The sequence below is a fragment of the Schistocerca serialis genome, chromosome 9 (assembly GCF_023864345.2).
Source record: "Schistocerca serialis cubense isolate TAMUIC-IGC-003099 chromosome 9, iqSchSeri2.2, whole genome shotgun sequence".
NCBI classification, from domain to species: Eukaryota; Metazoa; Arthropoda; class Insecta; order Orthoptera; family Acrididae; genus Schistocerca; species Schistocerca serialis.
This window is the reverse complement of record NC_064646.1, coordinates 8,939,869-8,963,343: the sequence shown is the minus strand read 5'-3', so window position 1 is coordinate 8,963,343 and position 23,475 is coordinate 8,939,869. Positions and strand designations below refer to the sequence as shown.

The window sequence follows — 23,475 nt, the reverse complement described above, 5'->3', positions numbered from 1 at the left end:
TCCTTTATTCCTAAATAATTAATTTTTATGAATGTTGTTTTAATAATTTCAGTTACTCAAAGGGTGTTAGAATTCACCATCTTATGTTTGTAACGATTAGTTACTGTCATGTTTACATAGTTTCCTTTATGAAATGGGTAAATGTTTTCAGATTACCTCTTCCAATACTTTTTTGCACCTTTTACACTTCCCATGTAGCTTAATGAACAAGATCAATTTTGCTGTCTTCATTTCATGCATGGCATTTCATTGTGATATTAAACAGTTATAAATGAATGTTTAAAGAGTAAACAATAATTAATAATTTTATTGTCATAGCATGCTTATAAGGATACAGAAGAATTATACAAGTGCATCATTATTGAAAGCTGTATGTGAAGGATAGTGTCGACCATTAAAATACAGCTCTTCCATTCACTGATTTTTCAATTTTGTAACTGACTGTACTCATCTGGAATGCATGAACTGTGTTTCGTAAAACTACTGTTCATAATATGCTCTTTTTCAGCTTAAAACTGAACCAAGGCATTTTTATTAATTCATGAATTGTGTTTCTTACAGCTACTGTTCATAATATGCTATTTTTCAGCTTAAAAATGAACTAAGGCATTTTTATTACTTTTAGCAGCACTAAATATGGAAACTAATAATTGAATCTTACTAGCTGATTCCTGGATGGGCCAAATTTCAGATGTTATTTATTTTTGATTTCTCAAAAATTAGCAGTTTCAGTGACACTGCAACATGGATGGGATGCCCACAAGTGTTATGATCCATGTTAACAAGATATATTATGTTTTAATTGACTTGGAATGTTGTAATTATTACACAAGGAAACACATTTTCACCTAGGTTTCACAAACGTTTATTTTACCTATGCTATGTTTTGGACCTGTAATGTTAGTGTTACTCTGTTGCAAAGTTGTTATTCATGCATACTGTTGTGTTAACAAGCAGAGTCAACAATCTCTAAAAGAAACAAGCAACAATTATAAATATGTTTGAATTATAGACTATCTCAGAAAATTAATGTTGCAATAGGTAACTTGGAATAAAAGATGAACGGAGAGCGGCATCACTTCACATTTTTGAAAATAGTACATTATTTTCTACAGAACATATAGAATGGGGAGCTCCCACAACTATTCAGGCAGTTTTTTATGTTGGTGAGTGTTACTACAAAGTTTATAACCTTGAAGTGATATTATTTACTAAGTAAACACAATATGTGGAGAATGGACTAGAATTTTGTTTAATAAGTTTGGCGTTATCCAGAAGCAGTGAGTAAGTGAACACAGCACTCATATAGGTATGTAAATGATGTGTTGTCTTTGTGGAAATGAATTAAAAGGTAACATCATACCTCCATAAAGATAATGAATAAGCAATATTATGAAAAGGGTAGCAGACAGGCACAACAAAAAGACACACATTTACGCAAATGCAGAGCACTGTCTCTAAGTGTCAAGCCACAGACAGTGGTCATGTGTGTTTGACCTGTGAATATCTGTGTGTGTGGGGGGGGGGGGGGGGGGGGTCGTCTATTTCATAGATGGTCTTCTGGCTGAAAGCTTATGTGTTTAGCTGTCTTTTTGCTGTGCCTGTCTACGACTCCAACATTTCCACTATGTGGTGAGTAGCAATCAATATTTTTCACAATACTGTCATTATTCTATCCTGAATGTTCACTGTTTGATGAGTAAGCAACATACATAGTTCAATATGGAAATACAAGGCACTGCCATCAACTTTGTACATTTTACCGAAGATATCCATACCATAATCCATCAGCCAAAAATACCCAAAAAGGGTGCATCAATGAGTTTCTTTATTTCAGCTGCATTAATTCATCCAGTTCTCTACAAACATGCTTATTATACGTTAGACCACTTGCTTTCGGCACTTTGTTTGCAGTTGATTTTGACTATGGACTACAAACTATTGGTACAACAGCTCCAAGAAATAAGTACCCACTGGCCCGCAAAAGTAGACTACTCTGTGGAAGACAAACATTTTAGTAATAACAATAATACTTTTTCAAATGATAACCAAGAAAAAGTGCATGAGGCTATATGTGAGAAAATTGTCAGAATCAGCACCAACTTGATACCTAAAAATTATTCAGTTATCAATGATGTTATTGACACAAAAGGTAAACATTTGTTCAGCTATAAGCACGCAGTCCTTCGTGAATAAAAGTGAAATTACAAGATCATGTGCAAGAAGTGTAGCTCATTCTTTGTAGGAAAAACATGTAGCTCAGTCTCAAGTAGAAGAAACATTATAGATGCTGGAAATCCCAGAAAACTAACTTCACCTTCAAGTAGTTTGGTTGTTTGGAAATATGTTATAGATGTTCAAACACATTCAGGGCATTAAGAAGATATACTATGCAAAAACAACATACAGATAATCCTGTGCAGCTACTAAATCATCAAATCTAGTTATCTCACTCACTGCTTATGGATGATTCCAGACTAGTGTTCAATAATATCACCTTTGCAAAAGTATAACACTTGAAAGCAGGCATGGAACCCAAAACCTAGGTTGTGCACAGTAAAAGTTTGTGAAAGATAGGGAAAAGCTGTGTTCTGAGATCTTTAAGTTTTTGACCATACATATCCACATTGTCATACAAATATTTCATAAAGGATGATGTGCTTACAGCTGCAATATTATGCAGTAAAAGTGTTTTTAATCTCATAAGTAAATTTATTCTGGACAGTGTAGGTATTTTCTGTGGTCATGGTACATCTATCACTTACATTTATACTGTTTTGCAATAAATGACACTGAAAAATGTGGTGACAAATTTCTCTTTTCAACTGGCAGCACTGGTATGATCAAACACCTACTTGAATGGCTATAGGTATAATGATTCTATTTGAATCTCAGACTTGACATTCCATCTTATTGCATGTGAGCTCCACATTTTTCTTTCATCATTTTCATCCTTTATGAAACATGTACAGTCATAGCTGGAACTATTACTATCACTATCCAGTGCTTTTAACTCTATGAACAGCACGTCTAATTTTGTGCACTCATCAACTTACACTATTATTTACATATATTATTACACTAAAAGCTAATGAATCAATCATGTCACATGTTCATACAACTACAGCTAAAATATGTATAATGAAGAACAAATAATATCTTGATAGTTTTTCTTGGGGAAATCAGCCGAGAAATATTTTCAATTTAGCAGTGTTTCAAGAAGCAAATTTTGCCAGAAGCCATCAAGTAAGAAAGATCACTCTGAAAGAAAAATACTACTCTGCTGATTTCCTGACAAGAATTTGTCAATGCAGTTGATTGAGGAAGCCTGCATTCGCAAATAATGCCTTATCGGGCAGCTAACCAGTGTAACCAAATATAAGACAGTTATGAAAGTAGTATCAATAATATACTGTATGAACAGTTAATTAAGAAATCAATGAATTAAAATGCAGTATGGTAGAACTTCGTAGTGTCGCTGTTACTGAAGATGAACAAAAGTTTTCTTTACAGGGCGGAAATGTTTGATATGGCCACAGTTGTTACATGTACACTGAATCTTGAGATTATTCCAATTCTGAAAAATTAAATAAAGGGAGAAAGGAAGGGAGAGCCTCTTGGGAAGGTATAGGGAGATGACAAACCAGAGATTGACACTCACAAAATTTGAAACAAACATGCCCAGAAAAGAAAGGATAAGGCGCTGACATTGTGGAGCTCTGAATTCATGTTACAGTGCCAGGAGACATTACTCCCAATAATTTGGAGAGAGAGAGAGAGAGAGAGAGAGAGAGAGAGAGAGAGAGAGAGAGAGAGAGAGAGAGAATAAAGCCGAAGGTGATTGTCATATACAGACACTAAGCTGCTTTGTCACTTAATATGAGACACTAATGTAGGAAAATTTACTTATTCCCTATTAATATCAATAATGTCATGTAATTATATATGTAGTTATTAATTTCACAATCTGATGTTTTTTTCAGTGAGTGTCAACACAACTCAGTGCTGCAAAACATTAGTGCATGTGTTCTGAATTAGCAATGCAATCATATGCACAGTTATTTCAACACAAGACTGTTCATTTCCAGAAAACAAAAATTACATTATGTTACATTTAAGAGTTTCTTCTTATTTCTCTTGTAGATCAGGTTCTTTTGACTTCGCTGTGTACACAATTTCTGCATACTCTGTCCTGTCCTCCTCTGGTCGAACCTGTGGTCGTGGTTTTCCCGCTACATCTTTCAGATCAAGTTCTGCATAAACTATGTCACCACGACTTGTTTTCTGTTGGAGAGGCTCAGCTGCTGATTGCATTTCTGGTTCCATCTGTAACAGTAATAATAGTCACTTAAACTATTTATTCATAGAATTCAGGATATTATCCCAGGAAGCACCAGGATCCCACAATCTAGCTGCTTATGGAAAAGCAGAGTTAATATCAGAGTTTTATTTCCCAAGTGCAGATGTTGAAAAAGACAAATACAAAAATTTGGAGTGTTGGACAAGGTCACAGGAAGCTCAGTGCAGCCCTTGGTCAGCGAGAGATGAATACCTGGTTTGTTGCTGTCATATAGAGTTGAACTAGGGACCTAAGAGCAGTCTAAACTCCAGGGTCCAATTTCTGAGGGCCATTAGCGGAAAAGAAAAGTTTTTGTCCTTACGTAACCACATTGTCATACAAATATTTCATAACATATTTCGTAAAGGAAGATGTGCTTACAGCTGTAATATTATTCAGTAAAAGTGTTTTTCATTTCATATGTAAATTTACTCTTGACTGTGTAGGTATTTTCTATGGTCATGCTACATCTACCACTTCTTGTAAAATTTAAATTTTGTAATAAAACTTCAAGAATGAATTTTTCACTCTGCAGCATAATGTGCACTGATATGAAACTTCCTGGCAGATTAAAATTGTGTGCTGGACAGAGGCACCAACTCAGGACCTTTGCCTTTCGTGGGCAAGTGATCTACTGACTGAGCTATGCAAACTTGACTCACGACCTATCCTCACAACGGTACACTTTGCCAGTACCTCATCTCCTACCCTCCAAACTTCCCAGAAGTTCAAGAAGAGTAAGGATCTGTTATATTCTGTAATTTCTTTGTTCTTTATTGGTTTTTAGTAAAATCTGTGTTGTTGAAGAGGCAGATTTACAATAGTGATGATGAAGGTTGTCTGGAATCCTGTCCTGGAACAGGACTTACTGCCCTCAGGTCACAAGATGGATAAGCAGTTTTTCGAGTTCTTGAAACAACAGCTCAGTCAGCAGTATGAGCTTGTACAGAAGCAGACAGATCCTGCATGCCTACAATCATTCCTGGCAGTCCCAGCTTTCTGCCATTTTTTGAAGATCAAGAGGACTGGGAAGTGTACCACTTCATATCCAAGCAAATGACATTAAGTTCCCCAAGAGACTGTGAGCTTCTTTTATTATCTACACTCCTGGAAATGGAAAAAAGAACACATTGACACCGGTGTGTCAGACCCACCATACTTGCTCCAGACACTGCGAGAGGGCTGTACAAGCAATGATCACACGCACGGCACAGCGGACACACCAGGAACCGCGGTGTTGGCCGTCGAATGGCGCTAGCTGCGCAGCATTTGTGCACCGCCGCCGTCAGTGTCAGCCAGTTTGCCGTGGCATACGGAGCTCCATCGCAGTCTTTAACACCGGTAGCATGCCGCGACAGCGTGGACGTGAACCGTATGTGCAGTTGACGGACTTTGAGCGAGGGCGTATAGTGGGCATGCGGGAGGCCGGGTGGACGTACCGCCGAATTGCTCAACACGTGGGGCGTGAGGTCTCCACAGTACATCGATGTTGTTGCCAGTGGTCGGCGGAAGGTGCACATGCCCGTCGACCTGGGACCGGACCGCAGCGATGCACGGATGCACGCCAAGACCGTAGGATCCTACGCAGTGCCGTAGGGGACCGCACCGCCACTTCCCAGCAAATTAGGGACACTGTTGCTCCTGGGGTATCGGCGAGGACCATTCGCAACCGTCTCCATGAAGCTGGGCTACGGTCCCGCACACCGTTAGGCCGTCTTCCGCTCACGCCCCAACATCGTGCAGCCCGCCTCCAGTGGTGTCGCGACAGGCGTGAATGGAGGGACGAATGGAGACGTGTCGTCTTCAGCGATGAGAGTCGCTTCTGCCTTGGTGCCAATGATGGTCGTATGCGTGTTTGGCGCCGTGCAGGTGAGCGCCACAATCAGGACTGCATACGACCGAGGCATACAGGGCCAACACCCGGCGTCATGGTGTGGGGAGCGATCTCCTACACTGGCCGTACACCACTGGTGATCGTCGAGGGGACACTGAATAGTGCACGGTACATCCAAACCGTCATCGAACCCATCGTTCTACCATTCCTAGACCGGCAAGGGAACTTGCTGTTCCAACAGGACAATGCACATCCGCATGTATCCCGTGCCACCCAACGTGCTCTAGAAGGTGTAAGTCAACTACCCTGGCCAGCAAGATCTCCGGATCTGTCCCCCATTGAGCATGTTTGGGACTGAATGAAGCGTCGTCTCACGCGGTCTGCACGTCCAGCACGAACGCTGGTCCAACTGAGGCGCCAGGTGGAAATGGCATGGCAAGCCATTCCACAGGACTACATCCAGCATCTCTACGATCGTCTCCATGGGAGAATAGCAGCCTGCATTGCTGCGAAAGGTGGATATACACTGTACTAGTGCCGACATTGTGCATGCTCTGTTGCCTGTGTCTATGTGCCTGTGGTTCTGTCAGTGTGATCATGTGATGTATCTGACCCCAGGAATGTGTCAATAAAGTTTCCCCTTCCTGGGACAATGAATTCACGGTGTTCTTATTTCAATTTCCAGGAGTGTATAAACAAACGGCTCTGTTATCTCATGCCAAAATTATCCCTTTTCCTGAACCATCACTGCTACCTCTATCACTATTTACTCACTTTTAAGTGAACATTTTTCAACAAAAATGCATGTGATGGCCACTGATTTAGTTCCTCCTTCATCATAAAGCAACATCAGACATTTATGCATCATGGACTGTGGTTTTACAGCAACTGAGTAGAACATGCAAGTTTATGTCTTCTTTTAGAAAATCATTTGCAGAATCCTTAGTACATGACATGTTGGTGAGATTACCACCAGTAACTGGAGTGTGTGCTCAAACATTTTGAGAGTCTCATCCTTCTTTAGGTGAAGTTTTGTGTAGTGCTAAAACTTTTGAGGTTTCACTAGGAGCTCAGGCTGTCTTTTCCACAGCATATAATACATAACACATAAGAACTATCCTCTTGATCGGCAAGTGCAGCACAGTCCATCTGATGGTGAAACTGCAAAAATGTCGAGCAGTCAAGGTAGAAGTGGAATGGCACCCGCTTGACCAGACAGATATCGAGCCCCTCTTTTCTTTACATGCTAATCACTGTTTTCCACATAATACTAATCACTGCTTTCCACATAATAATGATGCATATCAACAGTGTCTTCACCAGGGTCATATAGCAGATGTTTGTCAGAGCCATTTGAGCCATCACCAGTTGGTTGCACCAGCTTTAGCAAAGTTGTCATAAATAAGTCGACTGGAGATGATCTCCTCATAAGTCGACTGGAGATGATCTCCTCAGTGAACTGAGACAGGTCAGGCTGAGGCGGTCTGTGACTGTCATTAAGTGTGCCACTGTTGTATACTCACATTACTTGTCACCAGGAGATTTCATTCTGTGCCATGCCTAAGTGATCTTGCAGGATGCAACATACTTATATTGACTGATGAGGATGAGAAAATCACCCACTCTCATTTTCATTCATTTTACCATTGTCTTGTACTCGTTTATTTTGTATCAAAAGGAAAATTCAGTTCACGAAATTGCAAAGAGAGTGTGGTTGGTCAGTACTTGTCTTAAAGAGATGAAATTCCTTGTACTGTCTATAGAAAAAAGTGAAAGCAGAAAATAAAAATTCATGCTTTTGGAACTGTAGATTCCTTCTTCAAGAAGGAAAAGGTGATTGGTTTGAGAAGTGTGAGAATGGGGAGAAGGGGAGTGTTTCTACCAGTAATACTAGGAATTACTCCACCTGAAGGTGAGTACTAGTCTTCTCTCTTTAACTACTTAAGCTTCCTTCCTCTTTCTCTAGCGCTGTCAATCTTTGTCTGATCTATTTCTAGTCTGTCCTTCCTTCCTCTCTGGTTTTTAACTGTCCTCTGCACTTTCAGTATCACACTTTTTCAGAGAATGTAATTCAGTTTATTCTATTGATCCATTTCTTGTCCTGCTCATCTGTTATATCATGAGTCAGGATACTAGGTGACTCCTGTGCCAAATCTGTGCTAGTTTTCTTTCTGGTGAGTCAAGGAGCATCAATTCCTGACAGCTTCTGTGGTTGATTGATAGGCTAGTTTTCTGCTGTAAGTATGTAAGACATAAATATACTGAAATTAAGATAAATTCACTCCAAACCTTGCATGAGGAGTGAACCAGTATGCCAGAAACCATATACATATGGACTGAATTACTGTTCATGTAACAACTCACAACAAACCAAGATTATGGGATTTCTAACTCAAACAAAATTTCCAATTCCGTACACTTTTTAGCAATGTTTATTGAATGTTTTCATTTTGAGAAGACAGAAGGAGCAATCTGTTTTACTTACTAAAAATATCCTAAAGCCAAGACTGCACAAATATTTCTGTATTTAAAAATACTGGTTTCAACAGTGTTTGCTGTCATCTTCAGGTCTTAAAAAAAACTTTATTAACAAACGTGTTCATTTTATGTTGGACCTCACACCAAGTTGTCACATGGATAAAAAACAGCACATTATAAAAGGTTTTTCATAACTAAAATATTTAAAAATATAAAGCATCTTGTGCAAATGGCCATGTCCATACATATATCACTAATAGATGATTGTTACATCACAAAATGTAACAGTCATCTGTGAGTAGTTTATATAGAGAGATGGCCATTTGCACAAGGTGCTTTATGTTTTTAAATATTTTAGTTATGACAAATCTTTTATAATGTGCTGTTTTTTATCTACATGACAACTTGGCATGAGGTCCTACTTAAAATGAACAAGTTTCATAACAAAAAGATTTATTGAGACCTGAAGATGACAGCAAAGTCTGTTGAAACAAGTTGTTTTAAATAAAGAAATAGGATATTTGTAGCAATGTTCATTCTCATTTTGTTTGTAAAGAATGGAATTCGTGGTCTGTATACAAGTACACTATAATTATGAAATTATACTCTTTTCCAAATTTGTTTGTAACATTATTGCACATTTTTGCAAACTATCATTACAAAACCTAGATTTCTCTTTACAAAAGAAGCTTATGTCTGTGAAAAATGTAATTTGTTTTAATTTGTTTTATATCATTCAAAAAAAATGCTATGTAGACTTGATTATTTGGCAAATTTAATTTCCTTAACAGTAAATAAAACCTTATTATCTTTTGAATTCAGAATCAATATTATACTTCTAAAAACATCCAGTTTCTGTAAAAACAATTTATTGTACTATAAAATCTCATTGTAAACAAACCTTGTTATGTGACATATCTTTTCATTTTAGATTTTTATTTTAGGACTATATCAAATAATTTTTATTACTATTGTTGTTCTCAGATTTTTGTACACATAAAAAAAAGAAAAACAAAAGTTTAGTTAGATTTTTACTGTCTGTGAAACCAGGTGTTATGGTAACTTCCAATTTGAACAAATAACTTCTAGAACATTCTGAAAAATATAATTTGCTACACAGGACTAAATGCATTAGCGTGTTATCAGTCATCAGCTAGGCTGTGATCCATAAGAATTTGTACTGTGCATATAGTGTGGTGTCATCTGAAGAGTGAGGTCCCATGGCACAGTTGGTACCTCATCATGGAACCACAAGCTAAAGACAGTTGTTACTAGTTGCAGCCATGAATGAGAGATGTCAATGAAAACACACCCTCAAGAGGTTTGTACATCTCATCTGTGGAAGGCCGAGCGAGGTGGCACAGTAGTTAGCACACTGGACTTGCACTCAGGAGGATGATGGTTCAAATCCATGTCCGGCCACCCTGACTTAGGTTTTCAGTGATTTCCCTAAATCACTTCAGGCAAATGCCAGGATGGTTCCTCTGAAAGGGCACAGCCAACTTCCAAATCCTTCCCTAATCTGATTGGACGGATGACCTCACAGTTTGGTCCCCTTCCCCAAATCAACCAACCTTCTGTGGGAGTCTATTTAAGACAGAGAGCAGCACAACTCAGTCCACTCTGATAGCAGCCTTATTGTAGTTCTCATTCAAGATTGAGCTAATGTCATTAGTCAGAGTAGTGTATGTAAGTTCAGAGTTAACTGATGTTTGACTGTAACGTTCAACTGAGAGTATTTCTGTGTCAAATAATCATTCAGTGCATGGACTATAAAAGTTGTAACAACTGCAGTACTATTATTCAATGTAAAAAGCAATCATCATTGTGTTCTTAGACTGTAATATGTGTTATCAGCCAACATATGAACATTGATGTTTTCTACAGATAAGTATTTGTTATTAAAGTGTTTCACTGAAAGTGATCTAATGATAATTGTATATTGTAGAAGCTTCTCAATCTCCTCCAGAAGTTAGAATCTTAGAAATTTTGTCTAGGCTTGCTGTGATATAGTATATAATATAGAACAGCTTTTGTTTTCAAAAAGTGTTGTGTAAATGTCTCTCTAGTGTGTAACAACTGTATGTTGTGTTCTTCTGAACCAAGCTGCTTGTAATCAAACATCTGATGAGAAATCACTGAAACAAAAAATGTTTAGGTTAAAATTCCATTATTCCATAACGAAAACCCGGATGAACCTTATTATAATGAAGTCTGTTGTTTGTAATCATCCCCTAGAGGCTGATACCAAATGAAGATAAGTACTGATGTGACACATGCTATCAGGATTTTAAATAGTAAATGCAATACTAGTGGTACTAGAAGTTAATGCATGAAGTGTTAGTAGTTTATTTATGAGTGGTTGTCGTAACCCGTACATCTTACCTCTGCTTCCTTGTACGCCCTGTATTTCTTTCTCACTCTCTCTTTTTTTCAACAAAAGTAGTTTTATATTTCACACGCCAAAGATTCACACTTTTTTAGTTGGTATCTTTCAGCTTTACTTCAGTTGTACCTATGCTTTTGGCAGATGGTATCCAGACACTTCACTTCTATCTAAAACACTGTATTAATTTTTGATTTACTATATTACTAAGAAATACTCACCTTGGGAGGTTCTGGGGGCTCATCAGATACTTTATCTTTTTTCTTGTTGAAAATGTAGCTGAGATTCATCTTTGGTGTCTTTGTCTTGTTTGCAGGGCCGTGATCAGCACTTTCTGTGTCACTTCTGAAATTAAATTAAGTTCATTTTAAAAAATCGAAGTAGGCTGTGTCCTCTACAGTGAGGATTACTTTATAAGTAGAACTGTACTTCTGAGATGTGTTATCATCTTTGAAAGCATACAATAAAACTGTAACATAATGAGAATGAAAAATGGAAGAGGGAAAAAGAGGACGAGGGGGGACGGGGGGTGGAAGCAGCAGGCACAGAATTATTATTTCCACACCATGAATTTCAGAGTATACCTTGAGCTGGTGATCAATGAAAGCAATACTTATAAATGAATATGACTGCTGGAAATGATTTTGAAAATAGGACAAAGAAAATTCAAGTCCAACAAAAAATTACAGTTGGAATATTCTTACATAGTACTGAGAGCTATAATATGTTGGAGATTTAATTTGCATTTCTTTAGGTGTGAAGCACTGGTTCCATCATAATGATAAAAATAAGTTAAGTTATGAAACAAGGAGGTGGGAAAAGACATGGCTGAAATGTGTTAGTTGGGGAATTAATCAAGGTCATGTCCTGGCTCATCTGGTGCTGAGTCTATATCTGGTATCCACCAAAAACACACATGAACATAAATCAGAATTAGAATGGTAGTCATAACACTCGATTAAAAGCCTTTCATTTTTCTTCCAAGCTGATATCAGGGTAGTATACACAGCAAAATATTAACACAGAACAAATAATAATGATTATATGTACATGGAAATAATTGCAAACGAAACAAGAAAATGTTGTCAGTGTTGTGTGGTATAATAAATATTTCCAGTATTAGCACAAATAGCCTTATTTTTAAAATATAAAATGATTCCAAATGAAAATGGCCAAAGTTACGATTTACATTAAATAATGTTGACAGGAATGTTTTATAATGTATTGTGCAGGCTGCACCTGTTTGGAGGAATTGCTGGAGTGCTTTATTATTGATTCATGGGACATTAATAGTTCTTTCGTGCTTGAAACTGCTGTCCATAACTGTTGCTCTTTCACAAGGCCTATGTACCAAGCCAGATTGTCTTTCAGGACAGAAGTAGTACATTCTGGTAAGGTTTTATGACAGGGCACACTTCTGTGTGTGACATCTGTAGGCAACCAACAGGAAACATGTGAAAAATGTCACACAGTTCTGGAGGTTGTGGGCAGCATGTGGGTTCCAGACTTGGCTTGCTCTCTGTTCTCAGTTGCTGGCCCAACAACACACACTTCCTTCATTCTCCTATCCTATTTTTCGGACTCGGTCCACTTCCATTCAGCTTAGATAGCTTCTCCAAACTGCTGGTGGCATGTTTACATTCCCCAAGTGCATTCCTTGTATCCCATGCACTGAAATGTACCTTTCACATTTATTTCTCAAATATTCTGTACTTACTATACCCTTATTGAATGCCCACTCCCTCATCCATCCTGGAACATGTACAGTATACTTTCACACTGCAGACAATAACTAGTAATTTGAAAGGGTATCATTCGAAGATACATTAGTTTTACAAACATCTGCAAATATGAGTGCTGTAGTTTTCCTGGTGAAAGTCCTTGGGGTATGTCTATCAAGGGTATTCACTATCTTTGATCGAGGATTAGACATGATTCCAAACTGATGGGACACAGGTAAGGTGCACACTGAAATTTCTCATTTGTTCCATGTGCTCTTCCTGCTGTTCAAAGAATCTACTGCGCAGACAAGATTATCATTCATCCTTTTTTCCCTTTAAAACCAGATTAAAGAATTATCTCTTAGTTGGACAGCAGTAAATGTCATAATCCATGGCAAGGAATTCCATCACCTCGCATTCCATAATAGAATTGTTAAGGAGTACACTTAAGGAAAGATGAAAAACAAAGTGGCTCAATTTAAGGGTGAATAAACTTCAATTGCTCAGGCCAACTATTCATCTGTGGCATACCTCCATCACTCAAACAAAATGAGGTGATTCTTGGTACCCTCCCTGTAGGGCATTGCCCTTTAACCCATGGCTTCCTGCTCTGCCAAAAAAATACACCAGAGTAACCTGTCTGTGATTAAACATTTTGATTGAGTGTGATTAAACTGATGCTCTGCTCTGTATTTTAAGCATAGACACTTGAGGTGAAACATGTGGAATTTGGCATAGCTATAGTCTGTCAGTCTCTTCATTGTATGGCTGCAGCCTCAAGCAGTTGTGGCGACTATTGGCCAAGTGGCATGTAATATCTTTGTTTTGCCAAGCTCTTTGCGGCAGTCTGTAGCCGCGTGCAAAAGTTTACATATGTGGAAGTGATCAAGAATGTATCTAACTGTATATGTGTTCTTCCAAGTAATAAAATAGTGTTTATTACATGTGGTATAGTGTGAATCATTGGATTCGGCAGTCCTATAACACTAAAACTCACACTGGTGACCCCAAATTTTGTTCACGAGTGCTACAACGAACTTTCGTACAGTCAATCAGTACACAATGGATCGCTTGCTGCCCGCCACACCATACATGTGCCAACTTAAGTTTCCTAACGGATGCTTCGGCATGGTTTTCCAATCATCCACCTTGTGTTCGTAATAGTTCGACGCAGTTCCCGAACACACCTACTAGCAGTACGCAACAGGACAGTGCTTCTGCATTCCCACAGCCACGTGTGCCGGCATCAGGTACGAACAATAACTTTCCGTTATCGTACGTGAGTCAGCAGTCATGTGGCAGTGTTCCGTACCAACAGAGCATTTTTCACGCACAAAACTTTGAATACGAACGTTTTACAATGAGTATGGACTTTCCACGTGTTCCGACTGCTCAACAACAGCCGACACAATGTGCTCAAACCACAGTGACTAAGTTTATGGGTTTCCCAAGTGCCAGTGTGAACTTTCCACCCGAATCAGTGGCAGTACAAATCAAGCCGGATGCCCAAGACAGGAAATTTCATGTTTATCACGGAACTCCACATTTTGCACCCCCCCCCCCCCCCCCCCCTGCGTCTACTTTACGAGTGTTTCCGATGGCACATGCTGCTCCTGCTATGCCTACCGCGTGTGTTCAACAAACATTAGGTGATTTTACAATTTTAATGCACCTGTAGGGGAGGGGCCCAGAAACTGTACTCTGTCGTTCTCTGCACATCGGTTGACTCTATTGCTCTGGTCCATTCTACGCCTGTATTGGTGTTTCTCCATCAAATGCACAATTCGCTGATTTCTTGACCAAGATCGAGCCAGCCGCTCCTACTGTGCCGCATGCCACTGACAGTGTTGGCAGCTGGTACTCCTCTACTGCACCTGAGCCAATCAGGCTGCAGAACTATGGACAGGGAGTGACAGTTTCTGATAAACAGTTATGTCAAGACTTCCCCATCCGTTGCCCGAAGCTACCACCCCTTTGCAAGGACCACCCACACACATGGTTTGCCTTGGTTGACCACGTCCTGCAGCTGCACAGCATCGCTGATGACAATTCGAAGTTCCTTTGCCTACTATGTCACCTCCATGATGAACTGGACCTGATCGGCAATATTATGGCTTCACCTCCCACTATGGATAAATAGGCATTCACCTAATGCACCATCCTCGAGCAACTATCCACATCGACAGAGCGGGAATCTATCCGCCTCATCAGTCACGAGTCGCTGGTTACAGATCTCCATCGCAGCTCTGGCGTCATCTCCGCGCCATGATGGAAACACATCGCATGCCAGATGTTACACTTTGGTCCATCTGGTTGCTCAAACTTCCTCTGGAAGTTCAAATTCAACTTCTCCATGTGACCTCAGCCCCACTAGATGCCAAACTGAAGATCGCAGACCAGATATACAACATTCTGCCCCCTCCCTGCATACACCCCCAGGTGGCCCTCAGGCCACAGAGGTTGACACACCTGCATGACAGCTTCCATTGTGCAGCACAGAGTGCACACAACTCAAGCCGCGCATGTGCATGGACCCAACGCCGCCTGGCAGCCACCGCTGTAACTCCTCTCACACCGGCACTACTGCGACACCGCCACCGGAGGAACCTGCATACAAGACCCCCTCCACTACCACTTCGGCCTCAGCCAGTGCGACGAACGATGCCATGCGCTGTCCCAGTTGGTGTTATTTCCATTCCCGCTTTGGCGACATGGCTAAGAAGTGTCATTCTCCATGCACGTTCCCAACCTAATAATGCGACCCAATTAAGGCGCTGCAGGCCGCGTTGCACCGCACAGATGCCTATCATTTAATACTTCTTCACCTCACGCTCCAGGACTCTTGTATGTGAAAGATGCAGTGTCTTGCCTTTCATTTATAGCTGACACGGGAGCCGAGGTTAGTGTGATACCTTTGTCCACAGGTATTAAATTTGAGCGTCAACCTTGCTCCCTGCTTCGAGCTGCCAATAAGTCCCTGATTCAATCTCATGGAATAACCAATTTAATCCTTAAACTGCAGGACATTAACACCCCCTTACAGTGGACTTTCATTATTGCGGAGGTGGATGAACCCGTGCTCGGGATAGATTTCCTCTTAGCCCACCCACTGTCACCCAATCTACAACGGGGTACACTAACCAACTCGATAGACCATACCACTGGTTCAGGTATCTCTTCTCTCTCATCCGAGAGCGCCACTCTATTGTGTGAGCTAGCTGAAACCGCTGTTGCAGTGCTCTCTCTTAGATCACACAATGACAAACTTCGAGACAGCAATGAAGCCCTCCGCTTACGCATCACCACCGCGAAAGCCAAGCTCATGGACACTTGTAAGCAGGTCACCCAGCTGTCACATACGACCATGGCCCCGACCCCTGCACCGCTTCCTCGCACCTGCCACTGATGCCGCATGACGTTTCTACTGCCGGACAGAAGGTGTGCTCGCGATGCTACCAAGTACTCCACCGAGCTCTACGACAAGGACTACCAGTGGATTGCCGCACTGCTGCTGACCCGCTGGCCTTGGACACACAAGCGTGTGCACTACAGGTTAGTTGCAGTGCATTGGGTGCAGGTCCATCATCCCCATCGGTGTTCGCGATCAACAACGGTACTGTCCACAGATCAATACCACAGAAGCCCACCAGTACGTGCAAAGGCTAAGTGTTTAAATACAGAAAAACTTAAACATGCCAAAGCTATTATTCAGGAACTTTTAGGTAATAAGACTATTTGCCCTTCTTCTAGTAGTTGGTCATCACCTATGACACTTTCCGCCTCTGTGGTGGTTATCGGGCACTTAACACCAGAACAATTCTAGATAATTATCCCATCCCAAATATTCAAGACTTTGCTTCCCAACTGCATGGGGCACGAATGTTCAGTGTAATCAACTGTCACAAGGCGTATCACCAACCGCCAATGGCACCGGAGGACATTGAAAAAACCGCTATCGTCCCTCCGTTCCGGTTGTTCAAGTATTTGTTTATGCCGTTCAGCTTTAAAAATGCTGCACATAAGTGGCAACGGTTCATCAGCTCATTGGTCGGAAAACTGGACTTTGCATATGCCTACCTGGATGACTTGTTAATTTTTTCTTCCTCCCTCGAGGAACATGAACTCTATTTAAATACAGTGTTCCAACTATTAAAAGCAAACGGTGTCGCAGTGAACGATGCTAAGTCACAACTCCGTTGCACTAGTGTAACTTTTCTGGGCTACGGGGTTTCTGCCAATGGCATCTGCCCCCTACCCGAACAGGTCAAGGCCATTAGTACAGTGCCTTTGCCTAAAGATTTTCAGGGCCTCTGCCGCTTCCTTGGAACGGTAAATTACGACCGCAAACACATCCTTCACGCCACTGACACACTAGCCCCACTGATGGATGCTCTCACAGGGAAAAACACTTCAGGGTCTCGGGCGGTCATGTGGACTCCAGATATGCGTTGCGCATTCGATAACCTAAAGTCACCTTACAGACAGCCGTTACGCTCGCTCACCCCATTCCTGATGCTCCCATCTCACTTACTACAGATGCATGTGATACAGCAGTGGGGGCAGTACTTCAGCAATCCGTGGGTTCTGTTGTACAGCCACTCAGATTTTTCCCCCACCAACTGTCCGCTTCCCAAGGTAAATGGTCAACCTTTGACCGGGAACTGTTTGCTATTTATGCTGCTATCAAATATTTCCAAGACGATATTGAAGGTCACCATCTTGTGGTATTTACCGACCATGAGCCATTGGTATAAGCTTTCTGTAACCCAGGCAAGGACTTGTCCCCAAGATGTTTTCAGCATATGGACCTCATATGTCAGTTTATGAACAACATACGTTACATCAGAGGGGCAGACAATGTCATCACTGATTTTCTATCTCATGTGTCGGTTTTATCTTCACAACTGGACCTCAGTGAACTCAATAAATTGCAGACAGAGGATACTGAACTCGCCGCATTGCGCTCTGATGTTAAAACAGGGCTGAAACTAGCGTTATGGATGCTTCTTGGTTTTTCATCACCCATCTGGCATGACATTTCAACAGGACGCATTCGTATGGTGATTCCTGTACCTCTCCGCCGGCACATTTTTAATAGTATCCACGACTTGGTACACCCTGGCATTCATGCCACCACACGTCTGGTATGTGAACGTTTCATTTGGCCCGAGGTGATAAAACAATGTCGCAGTTGGGTGCGAGCATGTGTGGCTTGTCAGCATGCAAAAGTAGGACGTCATGCACAGTTCGCCGCGGGTACGTTCGATGTGGCAAAAAGAAGATTCCAGCACATACACATCGATATTGTCGGGCTCTTACCCCCCTCGGGCCACTTCCTTTACATACTGTCTGCCATTGACAGGTTTACCCGCTGGGTAGAGGTAATTCCTCTCACTACTATCACAGCCGATGCAGTGGCCCGAGCCCTTTTATTAATGTGGATCTCACGCTTTGGCTGCCAAGTTTCTATCACCACTAACCAGGGCTACCAGTTCAAGTCTGCCCTCTTCCAACAGCTTTGTGAACTGTGTGGGGCCGTGCGGTTAAAGGCGCTGCAGTCTGGAACCGCAAGACCGCTACGGTCGCAGGTTCGAATCCTGCCTCGGGCATTGATGTTTGTGATGTCCTTAGGTTAGTTAGGTTTAACTAGTTCTAGGGGACTAATGACCTCAGCAGTTGAGTCCCATAGTGCTCAGAGCCATTTGAACCATTTGAACTGTGTGGGGTGAAACGATTTAGGACTACAGCATACCACCCCCAGAGCAATGGGCTTGTCGAACGCTGGCACCGAACACTTACAGTTTCCCTGATGTGCCATGGAGGTGAGTGGGCTGACACGTTACCATGGGTAATGTTAGGCGTTCAGGCCACATACAAAGAGGACCTTGGCACATCTCTGGCAGAAGTACTGCACAGAGAACCTCTCACACTCCCAGCAGAGCTAGTCAAGCCTTCACTCCCTCCAGATCAAATCTGCGACTCGACATTCGTCGAGCATGTTAAGGAGTTAATCGCTAACATTCACATGCCCCCACCTTGACCGCATTGGCCCCCTCCTGTATTTCTGCACAAGGACTTGGTGTCGTGCTCTCATGTCATGGTGCACGATGACACTGTCCGACCGGCACTCAGACCTCCATACTCGGGCCTGAACAGAGTCATATCGCGGCATACCAACACGTTCGAAGTGCTCATTAATGGCATACCTCAAACGGTATCTGCCTGCTGCCTCAAACCAGCATGGTCTGTGGGAGAACTACCCAATACCCCCCGCCCCAGTCAGCCCCGCCCCCCTGCTACACCCGCCTCACACGAGGCATCTATCGACAGTCCGCGGATGAGTGATGCCCATTCCCCCACTTGTGACGTTACCCACTCCCAGTCATGTGACAGTGCTACACTTGTGTATGACATTCCCCTACAGAGTGATGTGTGTGATGACTCCCCTTCCTACAGGCAGCCCCCAGCCTCTCCCCTGTTAGGATTCAGTGACGTATCGGGCCAGCCTCAAAACGGGTGATGTTGCCGCCGCCGACTCGTGTGGAGATTCTGTCAACCCGTATATGGGAGTGGTAGTGAATGTCAACACAGATTTTATATGTGGCTCTAAAGTGTTTTTTGTTATGCAGCTGGATAATGTGTGTATCTTGTATGAATGAGCCAGCTCCCCCAATGACAACTTAACCCACATTCATCTTCTCCAGTCTGTCCCCTTGCCTGTTGGTACTGACCCATCATGGTACAAGTACTACGTGCTGCAACAGGCATTCAGGTCTGCTACCCCGACTCCTCACAACCCATAGTCCTCTCCCCGGATCCCTTGACTGCTGTACGAGGATTCACCCGGTCAGGCAGGACCGTCCGCCCCCTCGCTGGCTCGAGGACTTCAATTACTAATGTAATGTAATGTAAGGTATGGTTTCAGTTTAAACACCCTCTCCCTCCCCCCTGGGTGTTCCCTTTGTATGTATGCTCCAATATTTATGTTTTGTGCTCCACACTCTGGGGGGGGGGGGGGGGGGGGGGGGGGGGGGAGGGGGGGGGCTAATGTGGCGAGTATCGACCAAGCTGCATGTAATATCTTTGTTTTGCCAAGCTCTTTGTGGCAGTCTGTAGCCGCGTGTGAAAGTTTAGTTTCCACATGTGGAAGAGATCAAGAATGTATCTAACTGTACATGTGTGCTTCCGAGTAGTAAAATAGTGTTTATTACATGTGGTATAGTGTGCATCATTGGATTCAGCAGTCCTACAACACTAAAACCCACACAGTGTTGTACAATAATATGAATAACTTTATATACACTACATTAATTATAGTAGCAACTATTATTTTAACTTCATTTTTTGATAGAGCACACATTTAACGATTTTTTTTCTAAATTTCATTGTCTTTCATTTGTAAATCAGGTGGAAATAAATATTTTATCAAGGTATTTTAAGGCAATAATTTTTAAAGCAACAGATGCTAAATTTTGTAATTAGGTGCTAACCACAACAGTTCAGTGTAGTCATACATCAACAACTGTTATGCAGGGCTGTGTAATATGAGTAAAGCAGCATACACACTGTTAATTACCATATGGCAAGTAAAACACAAATCAGACTTTTTGAATTGATAAAAGTTTTTGTTTTGAGTTTTACTTTTGAAGAGGGCAGGTATATTTAATGAAACTTCAATGTGCTGTACTTTAAAAAGTGTTGGATTTGGCAGTACTTGTGTTCTGAAGTCATTAATTATTAAATTTACAGTGTCAGAACCATTAATAAATACTGCAAAGGGCTTGAATGTGTAAATGCATTCCAAATGAACAATATGTGCTTTGTTTGTTTAAATGCACTTAATACGTTTCTTTGAAATAATTGGTGCACTACATACGAACTTCAGTGATCGTCAGAATTTTCACCAAGCTGAGGAAGAACAGGAAACAGGAGCAAGGACAATAACAGCGTAGTTTGAAAAGTATTCTTCAGTGCCAGAATTCAACATCTCCGATTAATGGGACACTATTCTGGGTAGCCTCCTCCAAATGGAAAGTATAAGCAATCATATGAAATAAACAAACAATTAAAAATGAACATCCTACTTGTGTGGTCCATCCACACACTATCAATGTCAAACATCTAAAATTCTGTAAGGGATTGCAAAAATAACAATCTTATTTTAGTTATTTTTATTTTATGATTAAAAATTCTTTTGTATTGCTTAATGTCTTAATTTCCAGTTTTCTGTTGTACGAGGGTTGTTCAGTTAATAAAGCTTGTTTTTACAGCCATTGATAAATGCTTGAAAAACATCCTTTTAGGTGCTTCAAATTTGATGTTTATTCCACATGTTTGCAAAGCTTTGAACATGCCACAATGAATCATCAAAATGGTGTCTACACAAGACACTCGTTACAAGCAATGTGCTGTAATTGTATTCTTGGTTGGAGGAAAAGAAACCATTGTGACACCCATCAACGTTTATGTGCAGTATATGGTATTCATGCTGTTGACAGAAGTACTCTTGGCCAATGATTAAATAGAGTTAAAATTCCAGAAAGTGCAGAAACTGAGCTCCAGAATTGGCCACATTTGGGATGTCACGTCACAGCCACTGCTCCTGAAATGGTGATTCATGCAGATAGCATTAGTTGTGCACACCGAAAATTAGCTCTACAGCTATTGGTGAGCATTGCAGGTGCGTGTGCAATGATTGAGACTCTTAAATATCCAAATATGTAATCAAGATGAATTCTCCTCACAACAGACCACAAGATTCAAAGAAAAGCCATTTCATATGAACTACTGGGACAGTGAGAGATAAATAGAGACTTTTTCTGTTGCAGATCATTACAGTTTTATACGGCAGTGATTGTGTCCTTCTCATTGATGTGTTGCCAGAAGGGTCAACCATTAATTCAGAAGCATATGTGCACACTCTGAACAAACTCAAGGACCAATCTGAACAAGACAAGAATCAAAAAGAAACCTTACTCCAACACAACAACGCATGCCCACACACAAGTCTCAGAACCCGATAACAGATCGCCAGATTGGAGTGAACATCATTGCCTCATCCACCTTATAATCCAGACTTGGCACCCTCAGACCCATCTGTTTGGGCCACTTAAGGATTCTCTATGTGGGACACTCTTTGAAGATGATGAGCTCATATTCATGCAGAGAAAACATGGTGACAAGCACAGAACAAGCGCTTTTACCAAGAGGGAATACGTGCCCTTATGCAATACTGGTGTAAGACCGTAGAATGTGATGGAGACTGTGTAGAAAAATAGTACATTTAACAGAAATGTTGACTGACATTGCCACCAAATTTCAACTCATAAGAATAAATTTGCTCTGACAAAATATTGTGGTGCATTATTTACTGAATGAACTTGTATGTTACTATTATGAACAAACCTCATATTTTATGTCTCTAAACTAATTAGTTTTAATAAATTTTGGTATGACACTAATAACTATGCCATACAGTATCCTAAAATAAACAATACCAATTGCAGGTTTGAGATTGATGTTTAAAAAGTTCCATTTTTTAATCATTTACACAAACACTGTAAGCTATGTCAGCAAAATATATAATCATTCAGGGCAAAGATTAAAATTGAAGAACTCTCAGCAGAAGAGTACACCTACTGTTAGATCTGTTAATAATGTACCTGATTTAAAATATAAGGAGTACAGACACTGTTACCATTCATTACAGGGCATGAACATTCACTATCTCATCTGTTTCTTAAATTCAGTTTCTTTGTCAATTAATCATGGTGTACCCAAATCCAGACAGCTTTTTGTTTATTAGTAGTAACTAATATAAAACCTGTCACCATTGCATGCATGTTAGTGATACTTGAAACAATAGTTAAAAACTCTTTCAGTGCTAAAATTAATAGTTATTCACAGGGGAAGAGAAGGACACACAATTTCAGACAGTGAATGTTTGAATGAATCCTTTGACTGTCACCTGCCTCTTAGGTTACATCAGATCAAGCAATTCTGGATAAATAGCAGTGAAGATGGATAAGTAACTTAAGTACATGAAAATGCAATTTTAGAAATAGTGTTAAGTTTTATTAGACAAACTAGGGAAAGTAAAGCAAAATATTTTGTATCAATAGAATACAAGCATGTCTTCAAGAATAAATATTGAAACATTAATATACAGAAAGAAACCCTTATACTATGTTAATTATTATGGATGATAACACAGAAATATACCAGGGTTCCTTCTTGTGTTAATAACAAACTAACCACAAGAAAACTTAAGTACATTATGATTTTCTACATAAACAATTATGGTAGCTATAAAGCCAAAATAGTGTTAAATGTTACACACACAATATAGAAAAAAAGTTGCGTTAATATCATTAACCAGTTCACACAGTTAAATAATCACTTTCTTTCACTGTATTGTTTATTCAAATCGTACATCATCATCTAAAAGCTACCACATTACAGAGGTTGCATTTTCAATGTTTGAGACCACAGTTTACACGAACATTACTCATACAGTGGGGAACTCCAGTCTGTTCTGTCATCCGACTTACATAAGCACTGATCCAACAGAAAGATTGTGCATTATCTTGTCTTTGTTTGAACTGAATTTTGGTAATTTCAATGGGCTATGACTATTCCCTAGCTCTGTGAAACTTTGTCAGTTATGAAGATGATTATTACCATTTAAGATGTAATTTAATTAAAACTTAACCATCTT

The 23,475-nt window shown here is 40.6% G+C and overlaps 1 protein-coding gene across 1 annotated transcript in view; it reads right to left on the bottom strand.

Moving 5' to 3' along the window:
- Window positions 1–287: 287 nt before the first annotated feature.
- The window catches only part of LOC126418731 (fasciclin-3-like), a 149,908-nt gene continuing 126,720 nt past the window's right edge, over window positions 288–23,475 (bottom strand). The window contains exons 11-12 of the mRNA XM_050085642.1: window positions 11,259–11,382; window positions 288–4,326 (exon numbers count right to left, since the gene is read on the bottom strand). Of these exons, the coding sequence (XP_049941599.1) occupies window positions 4,129–4,326; window positions 11,259–11,382 (322 nt within the window). The 3' untranslated portion in view covers window positions 288–4,128. The remainder of the gene's footprint in view (window positions 4,327–11,258; window positions 11,383–23,475) is intronic.